We start from the raw sequence: 18742 nt of genomic DNA, 5'->3' as shown, positions 1-18742 counted from the left end.
CCGTCGCTGCTACATGGTAAAGCCACAGATTTGGCCCGTCGCTGCTACATGGTAACCACTACACCTGGCGGAAGGTGTCGACCACGGTGCACAACATGATCGTGGGTAAGCTCTGGCTGGACAACCACGGCGAGATGGAGATCGTCAACCACCACACCGGGGACAAGTGCTGCCTCAAGTTTGTGCCCTACTCCTACTTCTCCAGGGAAACGCCAAAGAAGGTGAGGCGCGGAGCTTGTTCAGTCCCCTGCTTCCTTATCTCCGTGTATGTCTTTGTTTGCCTTTCATTCTGTCCTCTTCTGTTCCCACTTCTCCAGGGAAACGCCAAAGAAAGTGAGGTGCGGAGCTTGTTCAGTCCAATGTTTCTTTATCCTCGTGTATGCCTTTGTTTGCCTTTCATTCTGTCCTGTCCTTGTTTGCCTTTCATTCTGTCCTCTTCTGTTCCCACTCCTCCAGGGAAATGCCAAAGATGGATATTGTTTAGGGTGTTGTTTCTGTGTGTTTGTGTATCTTGTTTGTCCTCTTTTTTTTTCTTTTTTTTCCTGTTTCCTTTTTTTCTCTTCCTACTTCTCCAGGAAAATGTCAAAGGAAATGAGGTACAGATCTTATTTGGGTGTTTGTTTCTTGTATTTTCTTGTCTTTTTCCTTTTTTTATGTTTCTATTTGTTTTTTGTTCTTCCGTTGCCGGGAAACTCTTAAAAAATTGAGGCACAAGTTTCAGTGTACTCCTTTGTTTATCTTTGTTTTTCTGTTCTTTTCCATGTTAACACTTAATGTTCTGTTGCTATTTATGTATTTATTTATATATTCTTTTGCCCCTGTGCTCTCTTCTTTCACAAATCTCAATGTACTCCTTTGTTTATCTTTCTTTTTGCTGTTCTTTTCCATGTTAATACTTAATATTCTGTTGCTATTTCTGTATTTATTTATATATTCTTTTGCCCCTGTGCTCTCTTCTTTCACAAATCTCAATGTACTCCTTTGTTTATCTTTCTTTTTGCTGTTCTTTTCTATGTTAATACTTAATGTTCTGTTTGCTATTTCTGTATTTATTTATATATTCTTTTGCCCCTATGCTCTCTTCTTTCACAAATCTCAATGTACTCCTTTGTTTATCTTTCTTTTTGCTGTTCTTTTCTATGTTAATACTTAATGTTCTGTTTGCTATTTCTGTATTTATTTATATATTCTTTTGCCCCTGTGCTCTCTTCTTTCACAAATCTCAATGTACTCCTTTGTTTATCTTTCTTTTTCTGTTCTTTTCTATGTTAATACTTAATGTTCTGTTGCTATTTATGTATTTATTTATATATTCTTTTGCCCCTGTGCTCTCTTCTTTCACAAATCTCAATGTACTCCTTTGTTTATCTTTGTTTTTCTGTTCTTTTCCATGTTTATACTTAATATTCTGTTGCTATTTCTGTATTTATTCATTTACTCTTTTGTCTCTGAGCTGTCTTCTTTGTGGTGAAAACAGAACGCTGCTAACCCAACCCTTCCACAGGTGACGGGGTACGTGGTGGACAGCGAGGGGACTCTCAAGTGGTTCATTACGGGTATGTGGGACGAGAAGATTGAGGCGTGTCGGGTCATCTCACAGTCCTTAAGAGGCGGCAAGCCCGTGTACGAGACCGGCCCGCCCAAGGTGCTGTGGAAGAGGAACCCCATCAAGTAGGTGTTTGGGAGTGTGTGAGTGTGTGTGAGTGTGTTTGTGTGTGTGGGTGCGGGGCAATGAGTGAAGGTGTTTTTATTCTTCCTTATTCTTACCTTCAGGGGCAGAGTTGAGCAGGCTTTTTTTCTATTATTTTTTTTGCCCTTGAGCTGCTTCCTTCACTGTGAAAAAAAAACTAACAACCTTATATGTGAGTGCTTGAAGGGTTTTGAAATAATAGTTTTCTTTACCTATTTACTCCTACCTTCTTTTCTTTTGGTATGTTTTCAGGGTATTTATGTGTCTGTGTGTGTATTTACCTATTTGTAGTGTGTGTGTGTGTGTGTGTGTGTGTGTGTGTGTGTGTGTGTGTGTGTGTGTGTGTTCTAGTGTTCTTTATTTAACCACACACTCTATTTCTTCACCTTTAAAAAGAAAGTGCAACAATTTAAGTTCTTTTCTTTATCATCTCTTGGTTCACCTTCACCATGAAAAAGAAAGCATAACAATACAAGTTCTCTTTCTTTGCCATTTCTTCATTTGTTTTCTTCACCGTTATAAGCACAGCACACTAACACAACCTTTTTTTCTTCGCCCCAACTCACAGTCCAGAGGCAGAAAGATACTACAACTTCACCGAGCTTGCGTGTCAACTCAACGAGCCGGAGGAGATGGTGTGTCCCACAGACTCACGGAACCGGCCCGACCAGCGGCTTATGGAGGAGGGCCGCTGGGATGAAGCCAACGCCGAGAAGCTGAGGCTGGAGGAGAAGCAGCGGGCCACGCGGCGGAGCAGGGAGGCCGAGGCGGAACAGGCGGCTGCAGAAGGTGAGGAAGTGGAAGAGGAGGAGGAAGATGGAGTAAAAAAGGAAAAGTTTAGAGATGTATAAGTATAAGAGGGAATTTTTTAGAGATGTATCAGGAATGTGGAGCAAAGGGGTGAAGGGAGGAGATCAGTGGTGTAGGAGAGGAAGAAGAAGAGGAAGAGGAGGATGGTGGGGTCAGCAGGGAAGAAATTTTTGTGTTATGTGGAATGTGGTTCAGAGGGATGCATGGAAGAAGAGGGAAGTGGTGTGGGAGAGGAAGAGGAGGAGAGAAAGAAAGAGGACGATTGTGGGGTTGAGAGGGAGGAGAAGATTTGAGAGGTTTGGGGAATGTGATGAAAAGGGATGAATGGAAGATGAGGGAAGTGGTGACGAGGGCATGTCCAGAGAGGGAGAGAGAGAAGGGGGGAGAGAAGAGGAAGAGGAAGAGGAAGATAGTAAGTTAAGAGGGAGAGACATAGACAGAGACAGACAGAGATAGAGACAGACAGAGATAGAGAAGATAGTAAGTTAAGAGGGAGATATGGGGATGAAGGAGAGAGAGAGAAAGAGAGAAGACAGAGAGACAGACACACAGACACACACAGAGAGAGAGAGAGAGAGAGAGAGAGAGAGAGAGAGAGAGAGTAACTGAAGGATCACTTTTACTAATAGTGTCCAGATCAACAGAATAAACCTCCAAATTAACCAATACGAGATTCCTTAAAAAAAAAAAAAAAAAATCCTTTTTTCTAATCTTTCACTTATCTTTGCTAATCAGTAAAACACAATTCACTTTTTTTTCCTTTTTTTTCCTTTTTTTTATTTATTTATTTATTTTCCCTTGAGCTGCATCTGTTACTGTAAAAAATAATAAAAAGGTAGAATAAAGTCCATTGTAAATTTTCTTACGACTGTGGTTCCCATCACAACCCCCCCCCCCCTAGCCCCTTCCCCCAATACAGTCCCTCCCAGCCCCTTCCCCCAATACAGTCCCTCCCAGCCCCTTCCCCCAATACAGTCCCTCCCAGCCCCTTCCCCCAATACAGTCCCTCCCAGCCCCTTCCCCTACAACAGTCCCTCCCAGTCCCTTCCCCCAATACAGTCCCTCCCCGCCCCTTCCCAGTCCTCCCAGTCCCTTCCCCAATACAGTCCCTCAGCCCCTTCCCCCAATACAGTCCCTCCCAGCCCCTTCCCCTACAACAGTCCCTCCCAGTCCCTTCCCCTATCACAGCCCCCCCAGCCCCTCCCCCAACACTGCCTTCATTGCCACCTCTCCCTCAGGCCGCGAGTACCCCGCCTACTCCCCCCAGTGGTTCTGCAAGGAGACCGACGACGTCACCGGCGCGCTCATCTTCCGCTACACCCACGAGTACTGGGACTGCAAGGAGCGGCAAGACTGGTCCAGGTGTCCAGACATCTTCTAGTACGCGCCCGCCCCCCGCCCACCACCCGCCTTATTTATCCCCCGCCGCCGCCACGACCAGCCACACCACCCACCCAGAGAGGCACCACCACCACCTCCACCACCACCACTGCGACCACTTCCTCCATCACACCCCAGGCCATTGCATTGGCTTTGTTCCTCCTCCTTGTCAGCCCTGCTCCCTACCCCTCCCCCCGCAGTGCTGCTGCTGCTGCTGCTTGCTGTGGTGGCGTCACTCATGGCTGGTGCTGTGCCACATCCCACAGCCCGGCCCTTCACTGACCTGCCACTTATCACATCCCCACCACCCACCACCATCACCCTCACCACACCATCACCCCCACCACCACCACTACCACCCCCTCACACCCCCGCCACACGCCAGTCTACCGTCCCTCAACCCCAGCCGTGCCGTGGCCAGGCTGTGTGGCGGCGGCGGCGGGCCCTCGCTCAGCGCTGCGGTGGTGGACACACTCCATATCAAGGCCCCGGAGCAGCCCTCCAGGCTTCAGGTGCTAACGCTGCGTGGTCGCCGGGGAGCAGCGTTGTTGTTGTGTTGGTGCAGTGTCGGGCCGAGCTGGGCCGGCAGGGAGGGTCAGCCAGCCGGCCGTGGACTGGACGGGGCATGTCTGGCACCCTCTGGCACTCTGTTCTGTAGTTTTCTGGCATCTTATCCTGTGTTCCTTGTTTGTAAGAGACACTTTGACCCCTCAGCCACTGTTTGAGTGTCGGGTGTATTTATAATCTGTTAGCGTGACGGGGCTCGTGCAAACGCCGGCAGCGACTGCCTGCTGCCCTCTGTACAGATATATTTTTCTCTAGTATTCCCTCATTTAGTTGTTAAGAGACCGTGATGGCAACAAGCCGCTGGTGTACAGGATATTTTCCCTTCTCACAATAGCATATTTATTGGACATATTTTTTCAAGCCGTTGTGTCGCTGAAGAGAGTCAGCCGCTGCACACTTGTGTTTGGTCCACGGAAGAGGAGGAGGAGGAGGAGGAGGAGGAAGAGAGGAGGAGGCCAGGCAGTGGCTGCACAAAGACCCGCCACGCGAGGGACGATTCCTGCCGCAGCGTCTGACCGGATCAATCAAAGTAACAGTTAGTCAGTAGCCAGTCACTCCCGCGCAGGTGTTGTTCTGTGAGTGTGCTGTAGGCCATCCGTCTCTCAAACATCGGTTAGTCTTGTGATCATAGCTTAGCGCAGTATTAAAGTTGTTAAGTTTGTGGCATTCGCTAAAACTTCTCAGAAATACAGATGGCAGTTGTTGGTGTGAGAGGACCATTGTTAGTGCCAGACAATATCTTGTGGTTCAAATGTTCACATGATGCGGTTTTATGAAGAAGCAATTCATGCATTTTATGTGAAATAATTAAATTTATATTATTTAAAACTTGATGATACTAAAATAGGCAACTAGCATTCCACTGTATTTTTCCTTTAGCTTCCCACAAGGTCAAAGGGTAAGAGTTTAGCGTAGTCCTGAGTCACCCTGTCCTGAGGCCCTTGTTCCCGCCCCACCCTCTCCGCCACCCCCAGTGCGTCCGTCAGTCAGTCAACCAGTCTGTCTGCCTGTCCGCCCATCGGCCTGTCTGTCTGTACCGTGCCCGGCGTGGCAGCGTCGGCACAGTCACTCTTCGTCTACATTCTCAGAGGCGTGAACAGCCGTGGCAAAGGTGGAAGTTTTGTCTTGTTTGTGTAGACCTTATGATTACGGAGATACGTTTGCGGTACTTTATAGTTACTGAATGATATGCTTATTTTCCATGTGGGTCAGGTGAAAATTTATATAAATATATATATACCTGTATAAAGTTATAGTCTGTTTGTACCATATTGTTATTGGGTATAATTGTGAAAGCATTTATTGTGTGTGGAATTCAGTATCACAGAGAAAGAGGAGAAAGTGTTTGAGAAAGCGTCAGTGATTCCAAATTGCAACACTGTCAGGACTGAGTCAGCTGATCAAGAATCTTCCATCAAGCCTCGGAGCAGCCACATACAGGCAAGATTCTTTTAGCAACCTGTGTAATGTACTGTACTGTATATGTAATTTCTTTCCCATAATTAACATGACCCAGGATGAGGGAATGGTTGAGTAATTAACACCTTTCCCTTCGTCATTATTATTTTCTATTTATTTTACACTTTTAACAATGGTATCACAATGTTGGAAGAGAGAACAGCATAGCGTAACTTAATATTATTTTTTCCTGATTATTTGTCTTCTCAGTTTCTTCTTCCCAAGTGTACCAGTGTGTGAACTATGCCAGCGCCTCTCCAAGTCTCTCGGTTTCAAGTTATTTCACCCGATAGGTAGAGCAGGATGGCTATGAGGTGTGTGGGTGCGCTCGAGGGTGTGTGTGTTATAAGATGGTGGTGGAGTTGTTGGTGGTGGTGGTGGGGGTGATGGTGGTGGTGGTGGTTGTTACGGTTAGGGCAGTGACTGTGTTGTAGCTGTCACTGCGGTCACCTCTAGACTGGGTGACTCCCTTGCCAGACCACCACCACTACCACTACTACTACTACTACAACTACTACAACCACAACAGGGTACACATCCATTGCCATATCAACGTACTTATCAAATGGAGGCACTTGAAACACACACACACACACACATACACACACACACAATTACACTCACACTGATCATTTTTAGGGCATATCTGTGTGTGTTTCAAGCCTTGTGAGAGTATAAGATGATTGGTGATAGGCTAAGTCATCACCACCACCACCACCACCACCACCCATTACTAGTCCACTGATGATAATGGTGTGGAATAGCGTAAAGTTGTCACCCCCATTGCGGCTGGAGGTGTGGCAGCGAGGGGGGGGTCACTCCGCACACACACAAGTAATTAATACCTTTTCGTGCATGTTCTTTTATTTTAGTTTCTTTCGTGTATATTATTATTTTTCCATGTGGCGTGCAAACCAAACCAAGCGAGTGTGTCTTCGTGAGTTCCTTGGTTCATGAGTACGTGTGAGTTAGTTTCTTTGTCATCTTATTTATTCGTTTTTTCATTTTACGAGAAGTTTTAGGTGTAATGCTGAGGTAGGATATAAGAAAGGGGGGAGGGGGGTGTCATCAGAGCTCCTCATCCACTTCCTGATGTTCAGAAAAAAAAATGTACATCTCTACTTTTTCACTGTGCCGTTTGTTGTCCACAGGGAAGGAGACGAGAGATCCGCTTGACCTGGTTGAGTTGATATTTTGTACTGATGAGTGATTCTTAGTGAGACGTTCATCCTGTTCCTTGTTTTAGTGTTTCTCCGGAAGACTGTGTTGTTGCCATGCAGGCCCACGATTTGTTGCCTCATGAGCAGCAGATTTGTGTTGCGAGAAATTTACAGACAACAATCTTACTCTTCATTCTATTATTGTGAGATGTTGAAGAAAAAAGACAGTGTTGATATTTTCATTTGTTTTACAGTGAACAGTGAATATGTTTTGAGAAATTGTTCATTGTCCTAATTCATCATTCGTTTGTTTTACAGCGAGCAGTGAATGTATTGAGAAATTGTTTATCATGCCACTTCTTCATTCTGTTGATGTGCCGTGAGAGAGAGACAGTATTGTTTGCCACACATGAAGGTGTTTTGTACAGAGTGTGTCTTGCTCCACCACTCTTGACTGTTGCTCCATGTATGTGAAGCCAGACAGCCAGCCACTCAGCCATCCAGCCAGTCAGCCACTCCCTTGCCTCCCACCACCACCACCACCACTGTCACCATCAAGCCCTTTACTCACCCAACATTGGCAAGTCAGAACAAACAACACACTTCTTAGCCTTTAATAAGCTGTTAGATATGACCGCTACTTGTTTGTAGTACTTATAACAAGGATCATTGACTTGTATACACACCTCTTTGTCCCCAGGAATATGTTTGGCATTGATATATAGACTTTGCATGATCACTAACTTTCTCTACAAACCATTCTGTCCCTTGAATATGTTTTGGCATCTTTGCATTGCTCAAGAAACTGGCAAGTCCCCCTCCTCCACCTCACACTTTCTGTCTTGCACCGTCCTATGCTGTGTCCAAGAAAAAGAGAGTAAGAGAGAGAGAGGAGGCGGGTGCTGTGGCTTGGCTGTGTCTCTGTAGTTTGCCTGCTTGTGATACTCTGGTGATTAGGGCAGATTAGGGTGTTAGGGCAGCCATCCACAGCTCATTAGGGAAGACGTAGAACAGAACACGACAGGCCCATGTTCTTAAGCGTCTCGGCACCTCCGCTCGCACATTTGAAAAGTCTCGTAGAAGTTGCTGGGCTTTTCATGGACTTTTGTGATTCTAGTGATAGTTTTACCCGACTTCTGCATCTTTAGCAGAGAAAATCATCCATGAAAACCCGTCTATTCTTCTCTGAGGCCGTGGAAAATAGTAATGAGAGCCCGAGACACTTGAGAATATGGGTCTTAGAGTAATAGATCACCCGAGTGCAAGTTTCTATGTCCTGTACCTCCTTTTGTCCCATGCTAGAGGTAGGGGGGTAGGGGAGTGCTGATCCGTAGTGAGAGTTTATCTGTATTAATTTACTTCCACTACACCTGACTTGATTTTCCATGTCGAGAAGTGGTTTGTTTTGTCTATTTTAAAAGTATAAGCGCCACGAACTGTTGGCCCAAACGTATATTTGTCTGGTGGATCAAGAGAGGAAATGAGAGGGAAGGAGCGTATATTTTTTTGTGTATGTTTGATCTATCACGGTTAGAGTTAATGAGCTTGTACTGTTGTGTGATGCAAAAAAATAATAGTGTGAGTAGATCTTTTTGACTGAATGAATGATTATTATTATTGGCATTGTTGAAACTTTATATATACAAGATTGTGAGGTTTTTTTCTCTTACACACACACACACACACACACACACACACACACACACACACACACACACGAGTTGGATGGAGTGATAGATTTTTTTAATATTTTTCCTGTGTCATCAAATCTTAAGCCTTTTTTTCTTCTCAATCTTTTTCTCCTAGACCAGAAAAAAACACCAGCACCCTCCCTTGTACGAATTACCCGAAACCTTTATTAACCTGCGGTGGAGCAAGTCGCGTGGTGGCGGTCAAGTGGAGCGAGCGTTTCAGAGTCGATGGAAATGATGAAGAATGAAAAAAATGAAAGTTTATTTGAAAGTTTATTCTTACATATATATATAATTTCTATAATGCGTTAATTGCTTTTGTGATAAAGAAGAAAATAAAATGGGAGATAGAAGTGTGTGTTTGGTTCTTCTTCCCTTTGTGTATTGTTTATGATTAAAATGTGAAGAAGAATGTGAAAGTGAAAGTGAGGTTGGTGAGTAAAAAAAATCATTAACCTGGTAGCAGCAATGGGCCAGATTTGTGGCTTTACCGTGTAGCAGCAACGGGCCAAATTTGTGCCATGATATAAACCCCCCAAAATAGATGATACATAATCTGATCACAAATGCTTTGATATATATTATTAAATGGTTTGTGTGAGGGGTGATTTTTTCTCATTTTTCTCGCTTGGAGGGACCATTAAGAAACATGATCCCCGCTGCTACCAGGTTAATCTACATTCCATTAGCCAGAATCCAATAGTACAAATGTATGCAGACAGATGATCATATAAAGTCCCAAAATTCATACAAACAATTATAAGACCTCAGCCCCCTTAAAATAATGCAAACAGGCCCGTGTCTAGCCCCCAAAAGAGAAAGTTGATGGAAAAGTGAGCCAAGGTGTGGAAATGGAACTAAAGTGTTGATCTAATTAACAGCAAGTCTCCAGAAACAAGATTATTTTTGTAACTTCAAATTTTTGTGCACCCCAAAATTCAGACTGATATTTCTCTATCCATATTTTGTGGATCATGAAATTTGGACAGTTCAATTTTATCCATCTTGCATTTCTTGCCTCCACATATTCTGCCTCTTGACATTTTCTAACTAATGTAATCGAGAGAGAGAGAGAGAGAGAGAGAGAGAGAGTAATTATAGTTGATGATGTATATGTATATGAATTAACAATAAAAACAACGAAAAGGCAACAAAATAAATATAACTTAAAAAAAAAAAATGACATGCAATACAATTTTACTTTTTTTTTCTCATTATAACGTCAACAATTTTTTTTTTCCATTTAACGGATTATTACTGTCTTGCATTGTGTTCCGGGGTGTTCAGGTTCACAGGGCCAGTGCGACAGATGAGCACCGACCGAGGCCATGCGCAGCTCCAGCGTGTGCCCCCAACACTTCCTTGCCTTGCAGAACACTGAGGCTCAGAGTCGTGTTTCAGTGTTGTGGTTCAGAGTCGTGGTTCAAAGTCGTGGTTCAGTGTTGTGGTTCAGTATCGTGGTTCAAAGTCGTGTTTCAGTGTTGTGGTTCAGAGTCGTGGTTCAAAGTCGTGGTTCAGTGTTGTGGTTCAGTATCGTGGTTCAAAGTCGTGGTTCAGTGTTGTGGTTCAGGGTCGTGGTTCAGGGTCGTGGTTCAGAGTCGTGGTTCAGTGTTGTGGTTCAGTGTCGTGGTTCAGAGTCGTGGTTCAGTGTTGTGGTTCAGTGTCGTGGTTCAGGGTCGTGGTTCAGAGTCGTGGTTCAGTGTTGTGGTTCAGTGTCGTGGTTCAGAGTCGTGGTTCAGAGTCGTGGTTCAGTGTCGTGGTTCAGGGTCGTGGTTCAGGGTCGTGGTTCAGTGTCGTGGTTCAGTGTCGTGGTTCAGTGTCGTGGTTCAGAGTCGTGGTTCAGTGTTGTGGTTCAGGGTCGTGGTTCAGGGTCGTGGTTCAGTATCGTGGTTCAAAGTCGTGGTTCAGTGTTGTGGTTCAGAGTCGTGGTTCAGTGTTGTGGTTCAGAGTCGTGGTTCAGTGTCGTGGTTCAGGGTCGTGGTTCAGAGTCGTGGTTCAGAGTCGTGGTTCAGGGTCGTGGTTCAGAGTCGTGGTTCAGAGTCGTGGTTCAGGGTCGTGGTTCAGAGTCGTGGTTCAGAGTCGTGGTTCAGAGTCGTGGTTCAGGGTCGTGGTTCAGAGTCGTGGTTCAGGTGGTTCAGAGTCGTGGTTCAGAGTCGTGGTTCAGGGTCGTGGTTCAGAGTCGTGGTTCAGAGTGGTTCAGTGTGGTGGTTCAGAGTCGTGGTTCAGAGTCGTGGTTCAGAGTCGTGGTTCAGCGTCGTGGTTCAGAGTCGTGGTTCAGAGTCGTGGTTCAGAGTCGTGGTTCAGAGTCGTGGTTCAGAGTCGTGGTTCAGGGTCATGATTCAGAGTCGTGGTTCAGGGTCGTGGTTCAGGGTCGTGGTTCAGAGTCGTGGTTCAGAGTCGTGGTTAAGAGTGGTGGTTAAGAGTCGTGGTTAAGAGTCGTGGTTCAGGTCGTGGTTCAGAGTCGTGGTTCAGAGTCGTGGTTCAGGGTCGTGGTTCAGAGTCGTGGTTCAGGGTCGTGGTTCAGGGTCGTGGTTCAGAGTCGTGGTTCAGGGTCGTGGTTCAGGGTCGTGGTTCAGGGTCGTGGTTCAGGGTCGTGGTTCAGAGTCGTGGTTCAGGGTCGTGGTTCAGGGTCGTGGTTCAGGGTCGTGGTTCAGAGTCGTGGTTCAGGGTCGTGGTTCAGAGTCGTGGTTCAGGGTCGTGGTTCAGGGTCGTGGTTCAGGGTCGTGGTTCAGGGTCGTGGTTCAGGGTCGTGGTTCAGGGTCGTGGTTCAGAGTCGTGGTTCAGAGTCGTGGTTCAGAGTCGTGGTTCAGAGTCGTGGTTCAGAGTCGTGGTTCAGGGTCGTGGTTCAGGGTCGTGGTTCAGAGTCGTGGTTCAGGGTCGTGGTTCAGGGTCGTGGTTCAGGGTCGTGGTTCAGAGTCGTGGTTCAGAGTCGTGGTTCAGAGTCGTGGTTCAGAGTCGTGGTTCAGAGTCGTGGTTCAGGGTCGTGGTTCAGAGTCGTGGTTCAGAGTCGTGGTTCAGAGTCGTGGTTCAGAGTCGTGGTTCAGAGTCGTGGTTCAGAGTCGTGGTTCAGAGTCGTGGTTCAGGGTCGTGGTTCAGGGTCGTGGTTCAGAGTCGTGGTTCAGAGTCGTGGTTCAGAGTCGTGGTTCAGGGTCGTGGTTCAGAGTCGTGGTTCAGAGTCGTGGTTCAGGGTCGTGGTTCAGAGTCGTGGTTCAGAGTCGTGGTTCAGAGTCGTGGTTCAGGGTCGTGGTTCAGAGTCGTGGTTCAGAGTCGTGGTTCAGAGTCGTGGTTCAGAGTCGTGGTTCAGTGTCGTGGTTCAGAGTCGTGGTTCAGGGTCGTGGTTCAGAGTCGTGGTTCAGAGTCGTGGTTCAGAGTCGTGGTTCAGAGTCGTGGTTCAGAGTCGTGGTTCAGAGTCGTGGTTCAGGGTCGTGGTTCAGAGTCGTGGTTCAGAGTCGTGGTTCAGGGTCGTGGTTCAGAGTCGTGGTTCAGGGTCGTGGTTCAGAGTCGTGGTTCAGAGTAGCAACACGAAATGTCCACAGCAGCAGTTATATTATAGTTTCCCTCTCTTGTCTCATTCTGGTGTGTGTAGGGCATAAAGATTGGTGGATAAAGAAAGAAAAAACAAGCTGAGAAAAAAAAAAGTAATACAGGGTGATAAAAGTATGGGGTGGCATTGGCGGCGCGAAATGCTGCCAAACAATAAAATAAAAGAGCGTCACCACAGATTATCGTACTCAGCACACTGTATTTTCCGGTGTGTGGGCCAAAACTATTGCAAAAAACATCAATAATCATCAATAATTCATGGTTTTATCACTAAATTTACTTGAATGTATCGTTATTTTTGAGGATGCGACAGTTTTGTGGTCTGAAACCTACAAAAATACGATGTGGCGAGTACGACAATTTCCGGCTTCTGGGCCAAAACTGTTGCAAAAAAACACCAATAATCATCAATAATTCATGGTTTTAACACTAAATTTAATTGCATGTATCGTTATTTTTGAGGGTGCGACAGTTATGTGGTCTGAAACCTACAAAAATACGATGTGGTGAGTACGACAATTTGGTAACGTGGATAAAAATACTGCGAAGAAGAAGAAAAAGAAGCTCCGAAACGTCCTCCGAGTTGTGTTTGGCGGCGTGGGGAGTGACACGCGAGTTTGTTTATGTAATAGTGTGTTTAATCTTCTCTAAAGCGTCTACCTCTGGATCCATTGCGTCGGCGGGTGGATCAGTGTGTCTAGCATCTACAGTAAAGGTGAGAGTCTATGGTATTGTGTGTTTAAGGAGATAAAGGCGGATTAATGATTCCGGTTCCTTGGGGCTCATCTAATCATGTGTCCAGCAGCTGCCTCGCTCCCGCCGTGTGGGTTGTGCTAGTCCCTGGATTTTCTTTCTTGTTAGTTTGTGTGGAAGATTGTATTTAACAACTTTTGAGTATCTTTTAGTTATCAGTTAATTCCCCAGTGTTTCCCATGCTGGGGGGGTTGGGGTGAGTGGGGTGGAGGTGGTTGTGAGGGGTGATGAGTGCTCCGCCTCGCACAATGGAGGCCGTGTAGTACTTCCTGCAAGGTGTTGTATAACTCCGTGTCCCAACCGAAGGCTTTCCGATGTGCCGTCACGTGTATTGCCAGGGAAACCATGCTACCCTAACAGTGTCATCCATTACATCAGTCAACAAAATAATGCTGTGTTAAATGTAATTTTGAGTTTGGGTTAACGCATGTCTGTTAAACCACTGGTCCCCCAGTTATTTGTTACATTGGTTTACAGAAATGCTCCTGATTTACCCTTACTGAACATTAAATTGTGCATAACATTTGTTACCTGATTTAGTGGAAAAGATGGTTAACATTGTTTTCCTGGCAACACACGTGTGTTAAGGCTAGGTGTCCTTGACGTGGGTCGAGGAAGAGGCCGTGGAGGCGGGGGCTGAAGTCAGCCAGTTAGATGAGCCTGTCGATGAGGAGCGGCGTGTCTGCTGATTTACATGCCCTCTTAGCCTACATAGCACAGGGGTTCTTGAGATACATTTAGACAAAACCTGACGATAAAGAGAACGAGGTCTTGAGTACAATCTAGCCTATAAATACAGGAAATAATGTTGTCACCATTCACCTATGATACCATAGCCTGCTATCAAAATTCGGGTGTTCCTATTATAGTGGTGTAGGGAAGAGGGGAAACTAAAATTTCACGTGTAATAATGAATGCAGGAAATTTTATGGTTATTGTTTACCCTTAATTTTAGCCTATAATTGAATTTTGATAGTAGGCTATGGTATTATAGGTGAATGGTGACAACATTATTTCCTGTAATTTTAGCATATCTTCCTAAGTCATACATTTGGTAGAATATAGAAAACAAGTCTTAGAGGTAAATCATATGGGCAAACAGTAACAAGATTGATTTCTGTATTCACCATTTTCATGCAGTTTTAGCTTCCTCCCTTGCCCTCCAGCACAATAGACCAGGGGGGGGGGGGGAGCTCTTAACCTTTCTAATTATGATCCCAGCAGACCCCCATTGGATTGCTCGAGATCATTATGGTCGCATACCCCTTCGCTACCGAAATCATCATCACCAGTCCTGTTTAATATAATAATATTCCGAGACTGAGTCGCATACCCCCAGCATTTAGTTATCATACCCCCAAGGGGTATGGATACCCCCGGTTAACAACTCGTTAGAAAATAGATTATGGTTAGCCTAAATATTTTTGGCCTGAACTCGTCAGAGGTCACCACAGCGGATCAGACACGCCAGTCCTCGTTGAGACCGACTTTTGGTCGGCAGGCTGACGTCAGCCGATAGAGTCGGTCTGTCGGCTAGTGGTAAGCGTAAACGATTACATCGATTACATGGTAAAATTTCTCAGCAATCGATTATAAGTCCTAGTAATCGATTACCGAACGATTAATTGATACTTATTAAAAGTCACGAGTTTCTGAGTTCCATTTCGATTTTTGCTAATTAAATTTTCAGCTATTTATCTTTAATTTTTCCCGGATATTTTTCTTTCTTTGATGTTTGCTTTATTTAATGTTTGGTTGAGAGAGAGAGAGAGAGAGAGAGAGAGAGAGAGAGAGAGAGAGAGAGAGAACCCTAAAACCGTTAATACCTTATACATTTAGCCTTTTCCATTTAGCGTAACCCGTTTCTGGGTCATGATCTGTAGAGTCCCTTGATAGATAGAGTCCCGACAGCCTAAGATTTGGACGCCATTATTGGCCCTGTCTTCGCCGCGAGACCGTGTGCTAGTGTTTGAAAAGCGCGGCGAAAACACAGGGCCAATAATGGCGTCCAAATCTTAGGTTGTCGGGACTCTATGAGGGACTCTACAGATCACGACCCAGAAATGGGTTACGCTAAATGGAAGATGCTAATTATAGGACTACCCTATACACTACTTGACCAATATACTACTGCATAATACATTTTAAGGTGAAAGTAATCGAAAAGTAATAGAAAAGTAATAGATTACTGACCACAAGAAATAATCGAAATAATCGATTACAAAAAATCGAGTTTCGCCCAACACTTCTGTCGACACTGCCACAGGGCTGTGCTCCCCTTAATATTGAACAACGACAACAACAACAACAACAACCTCTATTGTGTCCAGGAACGAGACATTGCCGCAGAAAATGGTTAGAGAGCAAGACAAATAGTACTGTAAGATCTATCAGAAACTATTAGTGCTGCTCTCCGAAGTGGGATGTGCTACATTTCGCGTCATTTATACCGCAGGTGTTTTGGTTCTGTTTGCCTCACAGGTCTTGGTTTTCTTCTTCACGTTTTCTTTTGTGTGTTCCTCACAAAATCAAAGTCAGAGACGAGTAATCCATTGCTTAGCTTCATTATTTCTCTGCCTATTTCCTTCTGTGCAGTTGTTAAAAGAAATCCTGAAGCCTCTTAGAACCCATGTTTATGTTTGTTTATATTTAGGGATGCGTGCGTGTGTGTGTGCGTCAGGGCGGTAGATAGGGCTCAGCGTGGCGTGTGTAATTCACCACCACCACCACGGTCTGATGACGAGTTGGACTCGCAATCCCCAGCAAGTACCCTCCTGCCATGAGCAAGCTCAAGCTCATTATAGTCGATCTCTGGGTACTGCCAGGACCTCACACACCCCATCCTCCTTGGTCAAGGTGGGACAGTAAACACTCCTTGTCAGCGGAAAGAATCCGGCCTGAGCGGGGCTGGAACCGCCGCCTGTCAGGCCGTGAAGCCTTGCAGCGCAGCGCTCTAACTGATTGAGCTGCTGGAGCTGTGTGTGTGTGTGTGTGTGTGTGTGTGTGTGTGTAATTCACCACGGCCTGATCACGAGTTGGACTCGCTTTCGCCAGCAGGTACCCTCCCGACGTGAGCAAGTGCTCATTATCGTCGATCTCTGGGTACTGCCAGGACCTCACACACCACACACCCCATCCCTCTTGCTCAAGAGGGGACAGTAACCACTGCTAATCAACGGAAAGAATCCGGCCTGAGCGGGGCTCGAACCACCGCCTGTGTGGCCGTGAAGCCTTGCAGCGCAGCGCTCTACCGATTGAGCTACTGGAGCGGTGTGTGTGTGTGTGTGTGTGTGTGTGTGTGTGTGTGTGTGTGTGTGTGTGTGTGTGTGTGTGTGTGTGTGTGTGTGTGGGCTGTAGATTGGGTTCAGGGTGCCGTGTGTGTGTGTGTGTGTGTGTGTGTGTGTGTGTGTGTGTGTGTGTGTGTGTGTGTGTCAGAGCCGTAGATCGGGCTCAGAGCGGCGTGTGTGTGTGTGTGTGTGTGTGTGTGTGTGTGTGTGTGTGTCATTAACATTGGGATGAGTTTTTTGTTGAAAGAAAATTGACAGCGCTGCGGGCAACTGGGGCTCCGGCGAGGTTTATTATTACGATTATTACTGTTATCATTATTATTATTATTATTATTATTATTATTATTATTATTATTATTATTATTATTATTGTTATCATTATTATTATTATTATTATTATCATTATTATTATTGTTGTTGTTGTTGTTGTTGTTAATGATATTTGTTTTGTTCTAGTGGCGATGGTGGTTATGCTCTACTAATGCTTCTATTACTACTATAATATAGCTACTACTACTACTACTACTACTACTACTACTACTACTACTACTTCTCCTCCTCCTCCTCCTTCTTATCACCACCAATTCTTTCTCTGCTGCAGTGTGTATTTTAGAGAGAGAGAGAGAGAGAGAGAGAGAGAGAGAGAGAGAGTCACCAGCTGAGGAGGAATGATTGGAGGAGAGCAGAATCATGTTTGCCTGATAAACATAAAGGCAGTCACGCTCTCTCTCTCTCTCTCTCTCTGTGTGAATGCGTGCGTGATGCCATTCAGAGAGAGAGAGAGAGAGAGAGAGAGAGAGAGAGTCAGGTATATCGTAATGACCTGGAATATATATACGCTGCTTACACCTGGTGAGCGGAATTGTCAAAAGGGAATGAGATAAGAGAGATAATTATTATGCTCTCTCTCTCTCTCTCTCTCTCTCTCTCTCTCTCTCTCTCTCAGTTTTAGCATTTTGCACCAACACACAAAATTATGATGGTCTCGCTCAAGCCGCCAGCCTCCAAATATTTGTCCTGAATAAATCCATTACGAACTCCCCCAGCGGTGCGTCTCTCTCTCTCTCTCTCTCTCTCTCTCTCTCTCTCTCTCTCTCTCTCTCTCTCTCTCTCTCTCTCTCTCTCTCTCTCTCTGTTTTCATTTTCTTCCTCGCCTTTCTCTTCTTTTCTCTTTATTCTTTTCTCTTGTGTCTGTGTCTGTCTGTCTGTCTGTCTGTCTCTCTCTCTCTCTCTCTCTCTCTCTCTCTCTCTCTCTCTCTCTCTCTCTCTCTCTCTCTCTCTCTCTCTCTCTCTCTCTCTCTCTCTCTCTCTCTCTCTCTCTCTCTCTCTCTCTCTCTCTCTCTCTCTCTCTCTCTATCTCTATCTCTCGTTCCGTCTTGAAGTCTTGATTTTTATTTCCTACTTTGCATTTTTTTCTATTTTTGTGGAGAATTGAATTGCAGTTTCTCTCTCTCTCTCTCTCTCTCTCTCTCTCTCTCTCTCTCTCTCTCTCTCTCTCTCTCTCTCTCTCTCTCTCTCTCTCTCTCTCTCTCTCTCATCCCCCACGCATTATCATTTATATGAATCCAGAATTTTGCACTTTACATAGTCCAGGTGTAATTAGTAGGTGAGGAGGAGGAGGTGGCGGCGGCGGCGGAGGAGGAGGAGGAGGAGGAGGAGGAGGAGGAGGAGGAGGAGGAGGAGGAGGAGGAATTGAAAGGTGAAGTGGTAAGGCTGGAAGATGAAGTAAAGAGAGAGAGAGAGAGAGAGAGAGAGAGAGAGAGAGAGAGAGAGAGAGAGAGAGAGAGAGGGTACGAGGTAGAGATTTCTTGAGAAGACAGCGAAGAAAAAATAGAAGGAAGAGAGGAGAAGGAAGATGATGATGAAGCAGGAAATGGAAGAAAAAAGGAAAATAAAATAAAAGAATCAACGTGAAGGAAAAGTTGGAGGAAAAGCAGAGTGGTAAATGTAAACAATGAAGAAATCGAGAGTTGAAAAGTGAGAAAAATGAAAGAGGGATAAAAAGACCTAAGAATATATGAAGGCGTAAAAGAAAACAAAAGAAAACAAAAAGGAGGAAAATGAAATACAGGAAGGAAAAGCAAAAGGAGGAAAAAGAGGTATAGAAATTAATAAAAGCAGGAAAGAAGGGAGAAAATGAAAAAAGAAATAGAAGTAGCCAGCGAAATAGGTGAACGGAGAGAGAGAGAGAGAGAGAGAGAGAGAATAAGATTATCGAGAAAAGAGTTATGGAGGAGAAAGAGGAAGAGGGTGAGAAGAGGGAAGAGAGAGAAGTGTGTATAAGTTGGAATAGAGGAGAAGAAGAAGAAGAAGAAGAAGAAGAAAGTGTGTAAAGGAGAAACAGAATGAGAAGGAATGAAGGAGGAGGAGGAGGAGGAGGAGGAGGAGGAGGAGGAGGAGGAG

The 18742-nt window shown here is 45.2% G+C and overlaps 1 protein-coding gene across 1 annotated transcript in view; it reads left to right on the top strand.

Moving 5' to 3' along the window:
- The window catches only part of LOC126981704 (oxysterol-binding protein 1-like), a 172285-nt gene extending 163176 nt beyond the window's left edge, over positions 1 to 9109 (top strand). The window contains exons 13-16 of the mRNA XM_050833138.1: positions 56 to 221; positions 1505 to 1671; positions 2259 to 2479; positions 3739 to 9109. Of these exons, the coding sequence (XP_050689095.1) occupies positions 56 to 221; positions 1505 to 1671; positions 2259 to 2479; positions 3739 to 3881 (697 nt within the window). The 3' untranslated portion in view covers positions 3882 to 9109. The remainder of the gene's footprint in view (positions 1 to 55; positions 222 to 1504; positions 1672 to 2258; positions 2480 to 3738) is intronic.
- Positions 9110 to 18742: the final 9633 nt, after the last annotated feature.

The sequence above is a fragment of the Eriocheir sinensis genome, chromosome 49 (genome assembly GCF_024679095.1).
Source record: "Eriocheir sinensis breed Jianghai 21 chromosome 49, ASM2467909v1, whole genome shotgun sequence".
Taxonomy (NCBI): domain Eukaryota; kingdom Metazoa; phylum Arthropoda; class Malacostraca; order Decapoda; family Varunidae; genus Eriocheir; species Eriocheir sinensis.
This window is presented reverse-complemented; position numbering and strand designations above follow the sequence as displayed.